Genomic DNA, 21,860 nt, shown 5'->3' on the forward strand with positions numbered 1-21,860 from the left:
TGGCCCTGTACAAAAATCCTTCAACTGCCATCTAGCTCAATTAATGTATTGTTTTACCTTTTGTATGAATTGTCTATAAAAATCCATTGAATTATAAAGCCTATATAATTAAAATGGTAGGGCATTGTAGGATCATTGTAAAATGCATTTTTAATATCAAGATTTATTTTGCTGTTTCTTTTTAAAACTAGGTCTTAAAACTTTTGATTGTTGCTTGGGATCGCCGTCTGATTTTTACCATTGGCACATCTAACACAACAGGGGAGTCGGACACTGTGGTCTGGAATGAAATCCATCACAAGACAGAGTTCGGCTCAAACCTGACTGGACACGGATATCCAGACCCCAACTATCTGGACAATGTGCTTACAGAACTGTCTGCCCAGGGAGTGACTGAAGAAAGTCTGAAGGACTGAGGGAGAAATGGGAATTCATGTCACTTTAAAATTTCTCACTGAATGGGTTTTTTTTTCCTAGAATGAACCAAATGGAGAACAAATCTTTTAGTGACTTGCTGAAGAAATCAAATTTTAAAAATGATTTTGTGCATTGGGCACAAATCACTGTGCCAAAAAATAGCAGAGTGTCAGTGGTGTCAGATGGAAAAAGAACTGCACCAGTAATGGTTTAATGATAGGTGGGGATGCTGTTTTAAGACTTCGGTTTCTGTTCAGGCAGCTTCACAAAATGCGGTCAGAAGGGAGTCAACAAAATTTAAGTTTGCCTATGTAGAGATGCCTGTTACAAAAACTTGAGCACCTCAGTATGAAAACCGCAATCCGTGCCGGTCATGATGCAGTCACTTCTAAAAATGTTTATACTGGAGTGGTTCTTCTTAGGCAGCTGTTATTGCGGATGAAGTAGGCATTCCTGACTGACTGTTTGGTAATGGAAACTGACCATTACCTACATGATATGATTGTCTGATAGGACTTAAGTGGGCACTTCCCAGCTTTCATCCTCTGCTTATGCCATAATTGATGTACATTTTCTATGATTTAGTTAAACTTAAAAGTACATTCAGGTGTAGTACATTCAGCTATAGTTTTATATCTTATTTTCTTTACAGCTGGCTTGTGCCCAAAGCCAACTGTTGCCGTTTTTGGTTTCTTGTGACCCTAAATAGGTTAGGAGGAGAAGATAATATAAGGATCTTGAGGTTTATTTATGTTAAAGTAATATGCAGAGTTTAAAGCCTGACAACTTATTTGTACCAGCGGTATAGAGCGGTGTACCACAGTGGTTGACTTTCAGTGGCAGACAATTCTTTGTCCAATCCTACTTTTTAAGTCAACAGAGAAGAAGGAAAAAACACAGCATACTGTAAAACCTAACAATATTGGAGGTGGTTTCTTCCTCTGCTCAGACTTTTTTTTTATGAAACGTATAAACCTACATTTATGACTTAATTCAGATTTGACTGCAGCCAATCAGAAAGTTCATGCCTGTTTTTAGAGAGTTCAGCTAAATTGACCTTGGATGTTGCTTGTTATACACTGACTGTACAGTAGCAGTGTCAACACAGTAGCCTTTTTCTTTTGAAGACACGCTGCCAGGCTGAGGTCTTCTCTGACCTATGGTGATGCTGAAATCATCACACATGCACTCGGGTTTATAAACAAAACACTTAATTATTGCAATACTGTAATGCATACTACAACAAGACTTCACCTTCAAAAATCTTAAGTGGACCTAGAATGCTGTTTCCCCAAGTTGTTTTCTTGTATTTGCAACCACATCCTTGTTGCATTGATCCTTTTGATCCTCCACAGCCTACACTTGTTTTTTAATAAGGCATGTAATCACTTGAACACTTTTCTTGTTACACAAAAAGACTTTAATGGCATGGTTTCTTCAAATCTATCCTCCATTCCACAAATATCTATTAATTTGGCAAAAAGATATTAAGCAGGCAGACTTATAAAGAAATCTCCATTCTGTGAAGGGCAAGCTCCTTCCCACTTTGACAAATGATTGCGGGGGAACATGCCCCATTTTCCTAAATCCAGAGCACAACTGTAGTCAATCGTTATGCTCAACTAGACATGCTTTGACAATGTAATATACAGTAATGAGTGTGTTCCCATTTCCAGTGAAACCCTGCTATTTGTCGGCCTCAGGTGTGAAATTTCTAGCCTTTTACTTGTCATCTCAAGGTGCAAAGAGATGGAGCCTTTGATAAAGCATCCCACATCATATAGAAGTTGCTTTCAGAAGCATTACGGTATTTCCTTTATTGAAAAATCAGCTTTAAATTCAGCTTTTCTTCTGCGAATTGCCTTTTTCAGACACTATATTTACATATGTAGTGAAGGTAAATTAAGGGAACAATGTATAGAAAGTCATATAAAAGGAATGAATACATAACACCACTTAATACAAATATTTGCAATACACATGGAAAATGTATTTCAGCTGTCTCTTTATGCCGAAAATGATTGGCAACAAGTCTGGATATCAAAAGGTGTTATTTATTGTACATGAGTAAAGCATACATAAGGGAGTGAAAGAAAAAATAAAAAGGAAACAACAAGCACAGAAATCCTACTCTGGATGGGTGGCATAACCACTTGCCACATCTCAAGTACCATACAGATACTCTTTTTCCCTCAGCCTTTCCCCTCTCATGTCTCACACTCTAATTCTCAAAAAACACATTCAGTACCCTGACAAGTGACAGTAGGCAGTCCTGTCAGTGTCTTTTGTTAATGCAATGCTTTTGAGTCCTTTAAAGTTCATTATAAATTAAAAAGTGATACATTGTGACTAAAGGCATTATAATATTGCTTGTTCTGCAGTTTATGATACCTTGACTGCACATGGAACTCGTCTTCTCTTTCCATTATAATGGCAGCACCTTTACCACGTGTCATTCAGAATAAGTGAAAGGGTCACCTGATGCACCAACCAGCACCTGTAAAACAAGTATCAAATAGCCAGACGGATAGAGGCAGTCAGGTTAGATCGCACTGTTTGTTTTTCCTATTAATTGCAACATTAATAAATTGGAATGAAATGAATGGTCACCATTCCAAAATTGTAAGCTACTTCTTTCTGGTAAAGGTGTGTTGAGGTGGTTCAGATGATCATCTTCTATTTAAATAATCAAATTGATTTTGTTTCTGTTTGTCCAGGAGTTGGACTTCTGGCTTGCATTGAGCCTATCAATCAGAGTTTACATGCACACACACAACTGGGATAAGGTGAGTAACCTGATTAAGGCACAAACCTGATCTCTTGCAAATTCACTTTTACATGTGCAAAGCCACTTAGGCTCCAATGTAAAGTAAAAAAATAAAGGAAAGGCTAAAAAAACAAAACCGCTGCCATGAATCTGAAAATAAGCATGGAGTCGGCTTCTGTCTGGATTGTGCTGATGAGCTTAATACTGGATGTTCAGCTCATCACCATAAATTTATTGGTTTCTGAAATATTGAGACATATCAACCAGGAGGAGGAGTAATGTGATCACACAAGCTTTTGCCTCAGGAAGTTGATCTTTGTGGATGCTTCCACTGTTTTTTACCTGTGGCTGCTGGATACATGTGCGAAGCAAAGACATTTACAGGCTAACATAGTAAAGTAACCTGGTTTATGGGTTTACATGGCCACACAACCAGGTTACTTATATTGAATTGTAAGTGTGTTAACCTGGCTTCCCTCTGAGACCAATATTCCAGTTTTTCTAACCAGAAGAAGGGTTTATATGGTACTGATTTTGGCACTTAATTTTGCTGGAAAGTGCTAATAATTTTGAGCCCAGTGCTTGCTTCCCACTTCCTTCCAGATTGTGCACACTGATATAGAAAGAGGCCTGGTGATAGGATGAGGATGGATCTGTGTTAGGTAATTAATTTTACAAAGGACATTAAAAAATCCTTAGGGTAGCCAGTTGACATCTCTATAGACCCTTTCAACTCTTTACAAACCACCAAACACACACTGGTTAAAAATGTATTGTTATCCTAGTATTTCTCAATAACAGAAGAGAATCGGTGTGGAGTTCATGCCTTGTCAGTCTTTCCATGTAGCCAGCTTAACACCTGAATGTGTACAGATGAGTGTGTAGCGTCTTAGACATGGCTTGCAGCAGTCCTGCTCATTGCTTGCTCACTGTCTATAGAAGTACTAACTAATGGGCAGTGTGTGCCCTGTTTTTCTCCTTTAGTGGCCACCATGCCTAAGCAGCTGGCATATTTGTGGCATACTAAAGTATGTTACTCTCAGGAAGCCTGAGCACTTTTTCTTAAACTTGTGCAAGAGTTCTGTCTGCCACAATAAAGATGTCATCACTGACATATACTGTAGATCTATCTGAAGGCCTGTTGTGCTTTTACTAACCCTTCATATCTCTACATAACACATTTATATTCTTGCATTTTAGAAATGTTTTCATTTGTTTCTTTCTCGGCAGATTTTGAATCTCCTTTGATATTCTGGGGTTTTGGTTTATGTCAGTTTAGAGTAAAGATGAACTTGAACTATGCAGGTGGGATGACACCTTTGCATTTCATTGGTATTTTCCCATCATTTGGGATCTGCTGAAAACATTTGATTTAGTTTCTCAAAACTTCTTGATGGATGGTTGCATCCTTGGCAACAGTGGCCATTTTACAAGGATCACTGAGAGAAGCTTTTCCCTCATAAAGCCACTGTTGAACATTTCACTTTGATGACAGTGATGTGCACTCGGAGCAAATATTAATGTTGGCAACATTTATCTAACCTCTAATTTTCTGCAGCATCCTTAATGCACAATTTGTGATAACTTGGCAATAGCCTGTAAAATAAAGTTCCTGAAACATGGAATGAAGCTGAAAAGTATATGTGCACACTAAAGACAAACATTTTGTAAGCCCCAAATTGGTGGATAGACATGCCAAACTTGGGGTTTTCAGTAGTGTGCAAGGCACATTGATCTGGCAGCGTTGCCAGTCCCAATGCTATGGTGCCCATCTGACTTAGCCAGTTTTTAATGGAATGTTTTTTTTTTTTCCTTTGGGTGACCAGAATTGATGTGGATGATTTTTTTTAGCAGGAGACCGCCACTACTATTACCCAGTTTGGGGTTCTGGGCTTTTTAGATTATAACAACTTGAGCAACAATCTATTAATCCAATGGAAGCCTGTAGCAGTGGGGTGGGGGGTCTTCTGGGGTGTCTCGTGTTGATGGGAGCAGACAGAGATGGGTGGGAACACCATGCTCAGATAGAGTAAAGGAACCCTTGCATTTTTTCTTTCAAGGGCATGTTTCTTGGGGGGAAAAAAAATGCCGATTTCCTACTGAGACATTCTTAAAGCCATCAGAACTTCTTTTTTGTAATGTGTGGCAAATAAGAAACAAAAGTGTTTTCACATAATAAAAATATTTAGGAGGCTTGGAAAAGGAGGCTTGGAAGATTCCAGTACAACAAAGGGCTTGTCATTTACTTGTCTTGACTTCGATATGCTGTTGAATGTGTTGCATGTTTGTGTGTTACTTGTGAATAAACATTCCCAAGAAAATCTGTTGTGCTCACTGGCCATTCTCTGTCCATTGTGTTTGATGTGTGAACATTCAGGGTTAATTAGTAAACAAAAACAACATTATTCAGATCAAAGTCTTGTCAATTTTATGCATACATAATTTACCACGGAAGGGGCACATAGGCAACTAGAATTTGAGGCTTGGAATACAATGTTTGACTTGGGTCTAATGGTTTAACACTGCCCCTGTCTCTGTAGATCACCATTTTCGTTATTTTTTCAAGTTCCTACCATTTGCCAATCCAAATGCAGAAAGGTATTCATCTTGCTGCTTGTTGAATGACCTCTGGTGCTTACTTTTTCAAGGAGATTAAAACTGAAGGACAGCTTAAAGTACCAGGAGGTCTGTTTCATGTTGCTTGTTAGGTATAAAGCCTGTTTTCTGAGATGGCCCAACTGGTGATGTCCCACATCCATACCTAATGTGTTGTTCACGCTTGTTCATGGTTATCTAATGATTTAGACTCCAGCCTTGTTTTTTCTCACTAAACAGACACTCTGGACTGTGGTTTGGGTAGAGGGATGACAGCCCCGGGGCGTCTTTGTTTCCATTCTCTCTAATAATAAAATTCTTAAACTGGGAGAGCTCAGTGTCAGTGCTGGGGTGCTGTAGTTGCTAGAGCTTTTCTGTTAATCCGAAGCAGGTTTGTGTCTGAACCCCTGTGTTCATTTATTCATTTGGCCATTTTCAATATAGGTTTCAAATGCCCCCGCTGTGTGTGTGTGTGTGTGTGTTGCTTTTCCATAAAACCCGGAAAAAATGAGCCACGCTGAGGATTTCTTTTTGTGAACATAATTTGAAGCATTTTCCATTTGTAAAAAGTGAATTCAATTTCCAAAATCATTGTCCTTGCAGATTATGGAGAGGAGCGAGACAAATCAGTTATAGATGCACTCTCTTTATTCCATGTCATTTGCTTTTTAAAGATGATTTTGATATAAAAGGGCTAGATGCCAAATCTACTGCCTGGTACATAATTATGCTCTTATTGCTAAATGTAATTCAATTTTAAATCCATTCTCTCTGTGGAAATCCAAAGCAGCAAAGAGCTGAATTAAGTAGAGAGCTCCATTTAGAGTTGGAATTTGTTGTAAAAGACAAATCTGATTGTAAGGAAGATGCCACAAAATAAAATTTGGAAATACATCTGGAAAAAAGTAGGGACAGGTGGCATTGTACAGCTTGAGGGTGTAGGTGGTTGTAGTTTTGGGGGCAGTCAATGGACATTTAAAGGTCATTAGAAATAATTTTTCTTAACTCATGACAGAACAGGCATTAACAGTAACCACATTGATTTTTATAGCCTATTTTATGTGTAAAAGTAAATTTACAAATAATAACTAAAACGAGAGCTACAAAAATAGTGTAGATTTCTGTTTTAACACAGTTAAAAAAAAAGAAAGTTAAAGTCCAGATGAATTCACTCAAAAGGTTATTTAAATCCAACATCCCAGTAGAATGTTTCAGGCTTGGCAATAGACTGGGCCCAGAGGTCTCTGTTGTACTGTTCACACACTTATGTTAAATATGTCTGTGGTTTTTTTTTTTAACATAGATTCTCATTTTGATATCTCATTTACATTTTGAATTGAGTTTTAAAAAGTATTTTTATACATGTAATTATTTACAAAATGCACCTGGTAGTGATAACATGCCATTGTGCTGGTGACGTCACAGGATGAGGTACTTCTATATTCATATGATCCCTCAGTGGATGCAGAAACTCCTCAGTAGTGCTACTTAGCAGCATTTTCAAGGAGGCCCTTGGTTTGTGTGTTCTGGATTTGACCTCTTTTCAGTATTTTTGACTTTCACTTTGTTTTGCACATTTTGACTTTTTTTAAGTTCTATAATTTTCTCCATTCTAATCAGGCTGAACATAAGAAATGTGACATATAAAAGGAGACCATTAGTACATTAGTTGCTAGCTTGTTTACCTAATAGCTAAGCTGCCAATGCCTCATCCATATCCATCTTAAAGGTTGTCAAAGTTTCTCCTTCAACCCCACGTCTTGGTAGTTAATTACAGTGCATCCAGAAAGTATTCACAGCGCATCACTTTTTCCACATTTTGTTATGTTACAGCCTTATTCCAAAATGGATTAAATTCATTTCTTTCCTCAGAATTCTACACACAACACCCCATAATGACAACGTGAAAAAAGTTTACTTGAGGTTTTTGCAAATTTATTAAAAATAAAAAAACTGAGAAATCACATGTCCATAAGTATTCACAGCCTTTGCCATGAAGCTCAAAATTGAGCTCAGGTGCCTCCTGTTTCCCCTGATCATCCTTGAGATGTTTCTGCAGCTTCATTGGAGTCCACCTGTGGGAAATTCAGTTGATTGGACCTGATTTGGAAAGGCACACACCTGTCTATAGAAGGTCCCACAGTTGACAGTTCATGTCAGAGCACAAACCAAGCATGAAGTCAAAGGAATTGTCTGTAGACCTCCAAGACAGGATTGTCTCGAGGCACAAATCTGGGGAAGGTTACAGAAAAATGTCTGCTGCTTTGAAGGTCCCAATGAGCACAGTGGCCTCCATCATCCATAAGTGGAAGACGTTCGAAACCACCAGGACTCTTCCTAGAGCTGGCCGGCCATCTAAACTGAGTGATCGGGGGAGAAGGGCCTTAGTCAGGGAGGTGACCAAGAACCCGATGGTCACTCTCCAGAGGTCCTCCGTGGAGAGAGGAGAACCTTCCAGAAGGACAACCATCTCTGCAGCAATCCACCAATCAGGCCTGTATGGTAAAGTGGCCAGACGGAAGCCACTCCTTAGTAAAAGGCACATGGCAGCCCACCTGGAGTTTGCCAGAAGGCACCTGAAGGACTCTCAGACCATGAGAAAGAAAATTCTCTGGTCTGATGAGACAAAGATTGAACTCTTTGGTGTGAATGCCAGGCGTCACGTTTGGAAGAAACCAGGCACCGCTCATCACCAGGCCAATACCATCCCTACAGTGAAGCATGGTGGTGGCAGCATCATGCTGTGGGGATGGGAGACTAGTCAGAATAAAGGGAAAGATGACCGCAGCAATGTACAGAGACATCCTGGGTGAAAACCTGCTCCAGAGTGTTCTTGACCTCAGACTGGGGCGACGGTTCATCTTTCAGGAGGACAACGACCTTAAGAACACAGCCAAGATATCAAAAGAGTGGCTTCAGGACAACTCTGTGAATGTCCTTGAGTGGCCCAGCCAGAGCCCAGACTTGAATCCGATTGAACATCTCTGGAGAGATCTTAAAATGGCTGTGCACCGATGCTTCCCATCCAACCTGATGGAGCTTGAGAGTTGCTGCAAAGAGGAATAGGCGAAACTGGCCAAGGATAGGTGTGCCAAGCTTGTGGCATCATATTCAACAAGACTTGAGGCTGTAATTGCTGCCAAAGGTGCATCGACAAAGTATTGAGCAAAGGCTGTGAATACTTTGTACTTGGGATTTCTCAGTTTTTTTATTTTTAATAAATTTGCAAAAACCTCAAGTAAACTTTTTTCACGTTGTCATTATGGGGTGTTGTGTGTAGAATTCTGAGGAATAAAATGAATTTAATCCATTTTGGAATAAGGCTGTAACATAAAATGTGGAAAAAGTGACGCACTGTGAATACTTTCCGGATGCTCTGTATCTCAATTCTCACAGTTCCTAGTGTAATGTGTTTTCTTGGCTTCAGTCTTAAATACACTTCACCTAAATTTCCACTGCTGTCCTCATGTATGTGATTCATAAGGAATTCTACCTCTTAAGTAATGTTCCTGATATCACTGGGTGTTCCAGATCTTTTAACATCATACACACTCCTCCAGGTGACTCAGAGCTGATCAGACCTCCGTTTGTGTCCAGTCAGCTCGTTGGTTACCTTGCCCTATGGTTCTCCTATTTTGAGCCACAGCTATCCAGAGGCGCTTTCTGCTGCTTTGGTGATATTGCAGATGGCTCTTGTCCTCCTCCTCCTGTCCTTTGATGCCCACTGTCCTGAAAGCTCTGCATAGATTTTGCTGCAAAGCCCCTGCAACCTGTCTGTATTGGTTATCATCTTTCTCTCCACCTGTCTTCACCGCATTTGATTACTAGCCACTCATACTTGGTGGGTGAGATGCCTTTCAAAGACTTCATCCAAGTGATCTTCCCAGGGGACTGTTTAACTTAAACAAGATGGCATTCTAGGCTGATTCAGACACAAGGAGAATGTATGGTCTCAAGGAGGTAACCATGATATGCTTTGGTACCTTAAACTGCTTCTACCACTAGCTTGTCAGTCCTTTACCTGTTCTATGATTCCAGGAGATGTTTTTCCTGTGGGTCTAGAGTGCTCCTTGGGTCTGATAAAAGTGGTTGTCTTGTGAGATGATACCGTTTGCTCCACACAACACCCTTACTGATGGTTTTCGCCAACACCTTCATGACTTGATTGTGTTGCCAGTGGTATCTGCAAGAGCTTTGGAGCAAAAATTTATGATATGCTTCATGGTTCCATATTTCAAACATAGTAGAAATGCTAGTATCTCTGCTTTACCCAGTGTGTGGAAATTTTCCAGGCCAAAAAGCACACTTGATTGTGTTGCCAGTGGTATCTGCAAGAGCTTTGGAGCAAAAATTTATGATATGCTTCATGATTCCATATTTCAAACATAGTAGAAATGCTAGTATCTCTGCTTTACCCAGTGTGTGGAAATTTTCCAGGCCAAAAAGCACATACACAGTCTGCACAAGGAATTGGATATGGTGGGGCTTCACTTTCTACAGCTTGGCCCATGTCACCTTCATATCTAGTACATTGTCTTGCTGTACTTTGTCACTGCCTTTGAAAATTTTGAAGACCTCGACTAGGTCCCCACTCAGTGTGCCCTACTTGAGAATAAACAGGGTTAATTCTCTGGGCCTGTTCAGTAGGACCTGTCTTTCAGTCCCCAATTGTTTGATCTCCTCTGCTCAGCTTCAAGTGCTGTTATGTCTTTATAATAGCATGGTGACCGAAAATGCACTCAGTACCCCAGATGTGGTCTCACTAGTGCATTATACACTGATCATCCACAACATTAAAAGCACCTGCCTATTATTAAGGTGCCAAAACAGCTCTGTGCCATTGAAGTATGGACTCCAAAAGACTTCTGAAGGTGTCCCATAGTATCTGGCATGGCACGTCGCACAGAGGCTCAAACTGATTGGGATCTGGAGAAATTGGGGGCCAATTCAACACTTTAAACTCTTTATGTTCCTCAAGCCATTCCTTAAAGCCTTTTGCAGTGTGGCAGGGTGCGTTGTGCTGCTGGAAGAGGGTACTGCCATCAGGGAGTACCATTGCCACGAAGTGGACTATGTGGTCTGTATCAGTCTTTAGATTGGTGTTTAGTATTATAGTAATGGCCACATGAATTCCTAGCAAAACATTACCAAGCGCATCACGCTGCCTCCTTTGGCTTGCCTTCTTCCCATAGTGAATCCTGCTGCCATCTCTTCCCCGGTTAAATGCAACCATCTAAATGATCTAAAGGAAGCTGTTTTTACAAAATACCCTAACTCTCCTGGTCTCTTCTCTCTCACAATAATTCTCCACATTCGGCATCTTGCAACACCTTTGTTTTCTCAAATTTGCCCCTTGCAATGTACAGTGTATCTGACAGGCCTCTCTGGGACGTTAGAGGCAGCTGCATGTTAACAATGGCCACCCTTTCAGCCCAGAAACTAAAGCATGAAGGCAGTAGTACAAGTCGGGATGTAGATTGTGAGTGAGGAAAGAGTGGAGCAACAATGAGTACCTAAAGTTCAGTATTCTGAAGGTGGTTCAAGTCTGCCATCCAAAAAAAAAGGAAGATCAGCAGGATGAAATAGAGTGAAGATATCCGGGAACTGTAGAAACAGGAAAAGCACCAAAACAAGCCAGGAGTCGAAGGCTCGAAGGATTTGACAAGAGGACTTTTACCGGGCTGTCATTACACATTACAACACTCAGGTATGCCATTTCGATTGACTTTTCCCCAGCTATATGATTGGTAGTTGTGATTTTGTTTAGTTTTTTATTTGTTAACACGAGTTTTTCTTTGGAAGTCTTAATATTTTCCTAGCTATTTGAATGCTGGTGTTTCTGGTTAACAGTTTTGTTTTGCTATTTTGTTTAAAGACTTAGTATACTATTGTTTTACAATGACATTTTTATTAACATCATTGAATTTTGGATCTCCGTTGCAATGTGTCTTTTCGTGGAAGCCATTACTTAAATGATGGTGTTTATTCTGTGTTCGTAAGTTGTCCAAGTTGGTGGATGTATATGCAGAGTCTTTGGACTGCTTTTCCTTTTTGATATTTAGTATTCAGACTTTCTGGTTTAGCTGCCTGTACCCAGTTTTGAGCCCAGTTTTTTTATTTCATTTTCATCTCCTGATCCCTTATCACCTTGTCCTTGTGGCCTGCCAGTTCTACTTGTGTCAGAACACTGGCATTGCCCAATGGCAGAGGTAGATTGGCATGGCCAGGGCAAATACCATGTGAAAGGAGGAGGCAGAGTGGCACCCAGGCTCAATTTTGATGTCTTTGGGGTCAGAATGAGCATAACGATTCCCATTGAGCTGAGTGGCACATGAGGTCTTGATGGCTGTCAGAGCTCTTGGATTTTCTCTTAACACCCCAGTATATTTGTTTCCCTCTCTTGTTCTATTCTTCTTCATCCCATGCCCCCTAACATATGTAGTTTTGAAGTATCTCATTGGCTTATAAAGCTTATATGAGTGGCCCTGCTGGAGAACAACAGATGGTGGAGGCAACAGTGGCATTGGCCATGCCCACTGCTGTTTGAGCGTTGCATTTGTGAGTTCCTCTCCCCATGCAGCTAATTAGTTTACCAATTAGGGAGTCTCAGCTGCCCCAAGGCAGGTGCTGCTCATTAACAATTTAATTAGAGAAAGAACTGCAGCCCCCTGTGTTCCTTGTGATTCTCTGAAAAGCGTCTTTCTTGCATTTCTTGTTATTATTTATTTATTTTGTTTGTGAGTTGTCAGATGAGAGTATGCCCTCTGCCAAAGCAGGCCGTGGATAACGTGATTCCATTGGGAGGACTTGTTGACAACATGGAACACGTCTGCTGCAGGCTGTGGTAAGACTGAAGCCATTAGTTATGTTTGATATATACACATCCCCTCCTTGAACTGCCATCTTATCGTGGTGGAGGGGTTTGAGTGTCCCAGTGATCCTAGGAGCTCTGTTGTCTGGGGCTTTATGCCCCTGGTAGGGCCACCCAAAGCAAACTGGTCCTAGGTGAGGGATGAGACAAAGAGCGGTTCAACAAACCTCCAATGATGAATCAAACCTTTGGACAACGTTTTCCCTTGCCCAGACGCAGGTCACCGGGGCCCCCGTCTGGAGCCAGGCCTGGAGGTCGGGCTAAATTACTCATGAAGTGTGCATGTGTACAGTATATTGTAGATAATTTGAAATTCAGTTTTTTATTAATAAAAATATAATCTATGTGAGGATCAGCCCACCCCAGGACAACCCCTGTATGAAGTTATTATAGAATGTCTGAGCCCTTTGATGGGTCCGGCCTTGAATATGTGTTATATTAAATGAAGACGCGTGTTCAACTGTAGTTTTGTTTTTCTTCCCAAGTCCAAGCTGCACAATTGATTGGCACTGTGTTTGTGTGTCTTTTGTCGGACCACTAGCCCTAAATGAAAAAGATTTGTAAGCTGGAGGACTTCCAATTCATGATGACCCTTTTCACTTTTCATCTTATTTACTTTTATCTGCCAGGTGTTTCCAAGGTATTTGCCTGCGTGTGGGATCCGTGTTTGGAGCAATACCAGTACCAGTGCTGTTTTACAGTGTTGATCATGATGGTGTTGGGGACAATGGAGTACAGATGTCACAAAAATGGATACTTTTATAAGGTACACAAGAGAGATATGCAGAGCAACAGACAACACAAAACGTCGCTTCAGTAATCTGCCATATAGTGGCATGGCTGGTCCTCTTGGCCACTGTACAGCACAGCAGTCCCTTCTCTCAGCCCATCTTTTTTGCTCTACACTGCAGTCTCTTCCCTTCACCCCTGGACTACTGTTCTTGTTTGAGGCGTCTTTATGCTCCTTGGACTTTTTCTGCGCCTAGCCCTTGCATTCTTGGGTTCCTTGTAGTAGGTGACATATTGCCACGTTTTCAGAATACAGTGAAACTCTTGCTTTCATGTCTGAGCAACATGCAACAATATTTCAGGTCCTCCCTTGGGTCCTTGTAGCCTTCAAAGGGCTGGATCACTCTGGCCGGGAAGTCCAATTCCACATCTCCCAGTCAAGGACCTTGTACCACCATTGACTTTCTGGTCTCCTGTTATTCTTCTGCCCCAGTTATCATGGCTTTGTACCATGTAATGCCCTCTGTAAAGTTTATACTACCAGGCAGGTCTCAATACACCTGTGAGGCCTGTCACCTCCTGGAGAGCACCAATCTTACTAGCTTGCTTACATGACATTTTTTTTGATTCCACGTTTGTTCTTGGCATCCAGCAGTCCAGCAATCTACCACCCCCACACTCCAACAGCAGCCATTTTTCATTGGTAGGCTTCTAGCTGATGCCTCATTCTGAAGCTTCTGTTATTGGATCAGGTGACAACTTGCTGAGTTTTTCTGCCATTTAATGTAAAAGTTTCACAGAGTGAAGTGATGTTAAGGATTATTTGGAAAGGACTGGTTGAGGAATTTAGTATTGTTTTGCATTCCATAAAGGTGACTGTGCTATTTTATTTTCTTTGTAGTTTTAGCAGATTTCCTTTTTTAGGTCTCTTGAGGGGAAATGTACATCAGCAGTGGCCGGCGGTTGCTGCTCTTACTTCATTCAGTGAGGGATTTCTCTGCTCCTTTACATTAGCAGAGTCCCCCATAATCACCGTCACTGGAGGGATTCCTGGTGGTTAGTAAAGGACTTCCCCGTGGTGCTCATTTAATGAAGAGCTCTCCCAGTGGAGTTTTAGCAGTCTGCCACTTTCTTATTTTACCAAAGGGAAGTCTTTTCATTTGCTGCTTTGAGTAGAGCTTGTTCTGTTGTTGCTAATTTAGCTTTTGTGTCAAAATCCATTGTTGAGATATTGTAAACTTAGGGGAGGCGAGCTTAATTCTGGTTTATGTTTCAGCTTCTTTTGTCACGTGTTTAACTCCTGGGACACACCTGTGACAACTACCTGGTCTTCACGGGCAGGGATAATCCACACTTGGAGCTCTCCTGACAACGTCTACCTCCTGCGCTGAACTACCGAGGATGACAAAGAAGAATTAACAGGTATGTCAGTGTGACCTCCACACTACATTTAGTTTGGTCGAAAAGAGAAGTTGATTAAAAAGGAATCAAGAGCAGCAGGAAGGAGCAAACACTTTTTTTCCAAACAGATTCATGAAAACCTGAGTGTGGTTCAGAGTGGAGGTTCTTATACACAAACCAAATCGCGAACGAAAGCAAGAGTTCAAAACCAGAAATGTCTCCTGAGGCTGAATTGGGCTGGTACTGTTCACACCAGAAGTGTTGTGAATGCTCAAAGTGTGACTTGTTGTGGAAATTGATGCCATTTTGTGGTCCCAGTGCCATGACACGTTGTTGTGGGTGTGAGTCATGGAGGTCATTTCTGGTGACATCATCAATGCCACAACATATAAAAGCAAGCTGCACACAGAAATCGTTGTTTAAATTTTTGAATGCTAGCAAGTTTTTGTCATTTATGTTCATTTATAATGAGGCGTTTTTTCCACAAATTTGTTCCAGAAATTTAAATATATAATTATTTTCCTTTTGACATAGCGTTTTGGTGTGATAAAAATGAATAGTTTATTTTGAAGTTACTGCAATGCTCATGTATTTGGTAATGGGTGCTACCACTGTGTGCGTGTACATAAGTTGCTAGACAACGAGTCAAGGAAGTCACTTCAGATGATTTATTTGGGTCGATGTTTTGTATGCCAGTTACTCTGGACACGCATCTTCCAAGTTTAAGTAATCCCAATTACGTCTTCAGGTGTCTCAGAGTTTTTTTATTCTTGTGTTGATTGGCTAACGCTTATTTTCCCGACTCTCATTTCACCTTCTGACCCATCACTATGTTTGCCCCAGTGGCCTGCTGTTTTACACCTCTTGACAGAGCAGTATGTTTTTTATTATTACGTAAATTTTGTTAATACTTTTCTTGTAGTTCTGTTAGGTGTATTTGTACCTTTTTAAGGTACATTCCTTCTATTTTGTGGTGTGGGCCACTGTGACGTTACTGCTGCGGTGACCACCCTCCTTCAAAACGGACAAAGGACATCTCACATGTCACTTGACAGGCGTGATAATGCTGCATTCCATTTACCTCGGAAGTTGGAGTTGGGAATGATTCCACATGCGATTTGACCGCATTCCAGTAAAACATTGGGAAAACCAAAAAGAATACTTACAGGAAAACCTTTGTTGTGATTGCTCCATCAGAATAAATAGCAGTTGATAACAACGCCTTATGCAGTGTTTTGCACGTCCAAAAACCGTTGCTTCATGTCCTTGGATAGACGGTGGACAGAACTGTGCATACGACTGATTTCAAACAGACAGAAGTGCTAATAAATGGTATAAGACTACGGCTTTCGTTAAAGTTCGTGGTGGATGTCACCATTATGGATGGACATCAAAATCTGAAGTTGGACAAACTCCCTGACGGGCCTCAAGTTTCCACTCGTTGAAAATTTGAACCAAGTGGGTTCCACCAGTGGGGTGGTTAAGTGAAAGCAAAAAGTAAACAATGCAATGTCTGAAAGACTTGGGGGTGCTGCATGCTTGTAATTAAATTAACGATCGTTAAGGATCTCACGTGGAGTTGACTTGGGGCACCTTTGCATTTGGAGAAGCAAAATCCATGATCCTGTTCAATGGGAAGTCTTAGAACTTTTAGATCATGGGCGGTCAACTTGGAGCGCCTACCGATTTCTTTGATTGATGTCAGCCTTGCAGATTTTTCACTTCAAGGTGGGGGGGGCTTGCCTTGCTGGTGTCTGCTGCAACTTTAGCTTATTTTTTCATTGTTTATCATCATCATCATTCCTGTTAAGCACTTAACCTTCATCTTTGTTTCTGTATTCTTTCTGACCCAGCACTCAATATGGATGGACCTGTGTGTTGATGTGAAACAGTCAAGGTTCAAATCATGTCTTGTCATTCAGAACTTCCACTGATTTAAGTGGCCTGACTGTTAATCTTAAAAATCAGATTTCAATTAAATTGTTTAGAGTGACAACTGATTATCCAGGAACACCTACTCTGGACAGCCCTGTTTGGGCAGAAAGTGGCTGTAGAGTAGCACTTAAGTCACATACAGGGCTGGAGTGGCAGTGGGCACCATAAAGCATGATGGGTAATTTGCAGCACCTTTGGACCAAAGGCTTGGCCAGCTACCAAGTTGTAGGGGAAATAATGGAGTCAGTTTTTGTTAGATGATGACAGGGCAACTCCTCTGTCTGTCTTCTCTTTACTCCTTCCTACTTGGAAGCTTCCTAAAAATCAAAGAAATAGGCTATGGTTTTAATCAGAAGGATTACAAAAGTTTTTTTGGGTGGAAGTGTTGTCACCAAAGGTCAAAACTGTGTGCGTGAACCCCAGAAAAACCAAATGGGTGGCACACTAAGGTGCAGTGGCATTGGCACCTCATATTCACCACATCAGCATGAAAGTCAAATGCTCAGCTGTTACTTCCACTTTCTGTGCCCAGGACCGTGGGCGCTCTTGGTGTCTGTTAAATTCCTTCCACAATTCCAATACCTGGACAGGACACAATGGCCATCACTGAGCTGAGAATTGAACCCACTTGGAATCACAGTGGCAGCAAATAAAATGCTAAGCTTTTTTGAAACGTGAAATGTGTATCTCTGTCAAAATAACATACCACAGAACCCCTCAGCTCTCTTTGGTCTAATTCAGAGTCATGGGAGACCCGAATATGTCCTGGCAGCACTGGGTGAGTGTGTTGGACCATCACAGGGACTGCACTCAGCCTTGGAATGGCAACCCAGTGTTGGGAGATATAGGAGGAAGAACCATGTAGACATTTGAAGAACATGCAAACTCCATACAGTCATACATTCAGCCAGCTTGGCATGGGATTTGAACCCAAGGTGAGTGAAGCCAACCTCAGAATTTGCAAACTTCATACTGACAGGTAGTTGCCGTGGGATTTGAAGCTTCTAGATGTCACTGTCACATGGTGGCACAGGGGTCAAGAACATTTGCTTCTCCTGGTGATCTGCATGTTCTATTAATTCCATTGCCTTTTAAAACAATACCGACTGGGGTCTCTATATTTGCAGTGTTAATGCCAGAATGGGAGCTCACACTCTGCATGGGAAAAATCTCCCAAGACATTCTGAAATCCATCTTGTCTAGTTCACTGTGGTGTGTGCCCAAGTGTGTACCAGCAGTGGAGCCAGCCCTGGACAGGGTAAGACTTCATTGTAAGGACCAGTCGTGCATACACACCCACTGGAGGCCAAAATGACTACTTAAACTGAACTGCAGCTCTTCGCATAAGAAATGAGAAGAGGCCATTCAGTCCATTTGTCGCTTGTTTTGTTTCTTTAGCTAATGGCCAAGCTGTCCCCATGTCACATCCAGATCTTTCTTGAAGGTTGTGAAGGCTTCTGTTTTATAGGAGATAAGAGACAACGTGGACCAATGTGTGTCACCCCGAAGGCGGAAGGGAGCGCATCCAATTGTGTGTAGTTCTGTCTCCCTCTCGTGGCTACCGTCTCTCATTTCAAGTTGTAACTTCAGTTCACTGCAGACTTCAAATAAATTTGTCTCCTTAATGTAACGCTTCTTCACTCCGACCCCAGAGCAGCATCATTCACTAGCGAGTCTTCCCCAGGGATGTTCGTCGTTGTCATCCTCACATTACGTCTTTCGTGTTGTTTCTTTATCCTTAGTAATGATGGGTGCGGGGGGTGCCCTGCTGCTGTTAATGAGCCGTTTAGAGTTTGGAGCTTTCATCGTGAAGACATCTGCACAGCAGCAACAGCGGCGGCGATTTAGAGAAGAGCTAGCGAAGCACAAGGACGCGCCCTGCCGGTGTCACCTGCGGCAAGATAAAGTGCAGGAATTGGCAAAGGTGAGTCCGTTAGGGGCTGACTGATGTATTGGGGGGGGGGGGCGTTCTTATGGAGGAACAGACCATTACTATTATTACTACTAACTGGGTATTTGTGTAAAGGAAACAACTCAATTGGTAAATACTTGCCATTAAATACCATTCAAGTCCAAATCTACGGGTTCATCACCCGTCCCAGTTTTTCCAGACTTCTGCTCATCACGACACACTTGAGGTCATCCATGGCACAGCACCAGCCTCAGCTAAGACCTGCACGGAAGCTGTCATGAGAGGACCTGATCGAAGACTTGGTCTTCAGAAAATGCAGACGCGTGCTATTGTGGGCTTCAAAAGAGAGAAAACCCTAAAGATTCACTTTTAAGTTTTGATTATTAAAAAAAATATTTGATCATTTGCAAAAGTTAAAATGGGTGATTTGTGCTGCTTTGTTTATTCATTATTTATTAGTTTATTTATTGTTCTAATGAAAGTTTTGTTGTGATAAATATTAATGTAGTGGATTCAAGGAGTAGTGGGCTGGGGGTCTCAAGAAGAAGGTGATGTTCAGGGACGCAGTTTGGCTAGCTGGAAGCATTTTACTTCACGGAGATCTGCACTCCCACATAAGGTTGAGGGGGGGGGGGGGGGGGGGCAGGGACATTGACACTGAAATTTTGGGATGGGAGGGGACAATGGGGGCAGGTGAACCATAAAAAGGCATTTTAGAGTCTCCGTTGTACTGCTGTATATTTACATTACTGTATATTACAAGTCATTTCATGAAGTATTCATTATATAAAATTACAATATGTATCACATCACACAGAAATCTCGTTAAAATTTAGAAATGATGAAAAATCACAAGTTGCACGAACGACGCGGTAATCTCTGAACAGGATGCTTACTGGGTGTGTAGTTTGACTTGGGGCGCGCGGGGAAAATGACGTCAGATTTGGAGACACGCCTCCCACCACGTGCCTTCCAAATTTAGCAGCGATGCGGACGCGGTAGTCGTCTGTCCCAAATGATGAGTTTCAGGAAAGGGCTGCTTACGGGGTTACCAGAATGATGAACAAAGGTCTGTATATAACGGAACACGTCATCGAAGGGCAAAAATACCTGCAAAAACATTTGAAATGCATCGAATTATCACGCAGGCGAACCACTGCCGAGAATATTACTCTCGCCCTTCCTTCACCGCCTTTGGTCGACGAGTCTAACACCTTCTCCTTTTGAAAGTCTGCAGTAGCAGACACAACTCATTTATATTAGCAGAGTCTCACATCTTTTGCTATGGCATTGTTAGCTATGCGACACTGACCAAACACCGTCATTTGTTGACTAGGAGAATATCAATGCGCCGATCGGATGGGCCACCAGAACTAAATCATTAGACAAGCGTGTTTTGGTCACTCAGTGCGCGTGCGCTTTGCGATTCCAGTCGCGCTGAGGCTTCCAGTGCTAAAGAAATATAAATCGGACTTAAGGCGCCGCTACGCTGGGTATGTGTGTTTAGAAAATGAGGGGATTTAATACAAAGTTACAGCCCTGTTAATTCTGGATTTACTTCAGAGACATTTGTTGTTGTTTTACATATTTTGTCCCGTTGGTGTGTGTGTGTGTTTGACGTGTGCCTGAGGTTTAACGGGCCGCAGCTCCGCAGTCAGTTCACGCTGCACGCACGCGCCTGACTTTGCGGTCATTTAAATGGCTACTTGAAGAGCAGCCATTTAACGTGTAAAAGACTAAATACTGAATATAAAGTCTATTTAAAAGAAAAAAGTGAAAGTGCCCTCTGTGAATGTGAATTTGAAACAGTAAAGTAATCCGTAACTAATACAGTACAGTATGGCTCACACTTTTAAAGATAGGGGACGTTAAATTACCGCTTTCGTTGATTATGAATATGCTTATATTAGCCGTCTGTGGAGTTAGAGCTAACTCGTTAGCTGCAACCCTTTATTGGAGATTTACTTTAGTAATGTTAACGCCTCTGTTGTAGGGTTGGAACCCCAAAAAACGGCGAACCTACAACAAGACCCTGCCGTCTCCACCATTGCTACCACATGTCCAATAGACGATCTGGCCGGCCTTCTGCTTTAATCAGAACAATTGTACAATAAGTGGACCTGTCTGCCTTCAGCCCCCCCCCCCCCCAACATAAAATAGCATCAATTAGCCATGCTGGATATATATATATATAAGAAATAAAAACGGCAAAGGAAATCAAAATACAAATATTTACAAATGTAAAAAAACGCATTACAGTACTGTGTTCTTCTGGAAACAGAAGAGAAGAAAACAGACGAGCTAATTGCTTGAAATCCATTTAAGGTCCAATGAGACGGGGGGGGGGGGGGGGGGGGGGGGGGTGGTGCCTCCTTGGGAGTACCCAGGACTGAACCCCACTGTTCAAAATCGTATTTTTCAATACAAACTTAGTTTAAGAACAACAAATATGGGAAACCCGCGAAGAAATGCGCATCTCTTCAAATAGATGAACACACACAGGCCTGGTCCGCAATAGAAGTAAAATCCTGCAATACGTCTTTAAATTCCCTGCTCTGCGCCCCAATACATGCAAGTTATCGCCAATATACTAATAACCCAATGGTGCTTCACTCACTCAGGACATGGAACCAAATTAGAAAGCATTTTAAGATGGAAAATCTTTTATCTGTGGCACCCCTGCAAGAGAACCACCTCTTTCAACCCTCGCAAACATATCTAGTTTTTAATATCTGGAAAAGATTTGGGATTAAATTGCTTAGAGATCTTTATATAGACAATATCTTTGCATCGTATGAACAATTACATTCCAAATTTAACCTCCCAGCTGCACGTTTCTTTCACTATCTTCAAATTAGAAATTTTGTTAAACAGAAACTGCCCAATTTTTCTCATCTCATATCCTCCACCATGCTGGAAAAAAATACTGCTCAATTTCGAGGACTTGGACACCATTTCTTCAATATATAAAATTTTATTAGAGTCCCTTCCTTTCAAATATCCAAGAGGACAATGGGAAAAAGATATCTTAATATATCAGAAAAGGAGTGGAAGGTAGCAATACAGAGAATTAACTCGAGCTCCATATGCGCAAAGCATAGAATTATTCAACTCAAAGTTATATATCGAGCTCATCTGTCTCACTTAAAATTGTCCAAAATGTTTCCAGGGTGAGATCCAACCTGCGAACGCTGCAATCAAGCTCCTGCCTCACTGGGTCACATGTTCTGGGC

At 41.5% G+C, this 21,860-nt stretch overlaps 1 protein-coding gene across 2 annotated transcripts in view; it reads left to right on the forward strand.

Annotated features, from left to right (window-relative positions):
* LOC114668302 (E3 ubiquitin-protein ligase DTX1-like) overlaps nucleotides 1–5,369 on the forward strand; it is a 107,795-nt gene extending 102,426 nt beyond the window's left edge. For both annotated transcript variants that reach the window (XM_028823965.2, XM_028823966.2), the window contains exon 9: nucleotides 192–5,369. In XM_028823965.2, the coding sequence (XP_028679798.2) occupies nucleotides 192–416 (225 nt within the window). In that variant the 3' untranslated portion in view covers nucleotides 417–5,369. The remainder of the gene's footprint in view (nucleotides 1–191) is intronic.
* The last annotated feature ends 16,491 nt before the right edge of the window (nucleotides 5,370–21,860 follow it).

Source organism: Erpetoichthys calabaricus, chromosome 18, assembly GCF_900747795.2.
Source record: "Erpetoichthys calabaricus chromosome 18, fErpCal1.3, whole genome shotgun sequence".
NCBI lineage: Eukaryota > Metazoa > Chordata > Cladistia > Polypteriformes > Polypteridae > Erpetoichthys > Erpetoichthys calabaricus.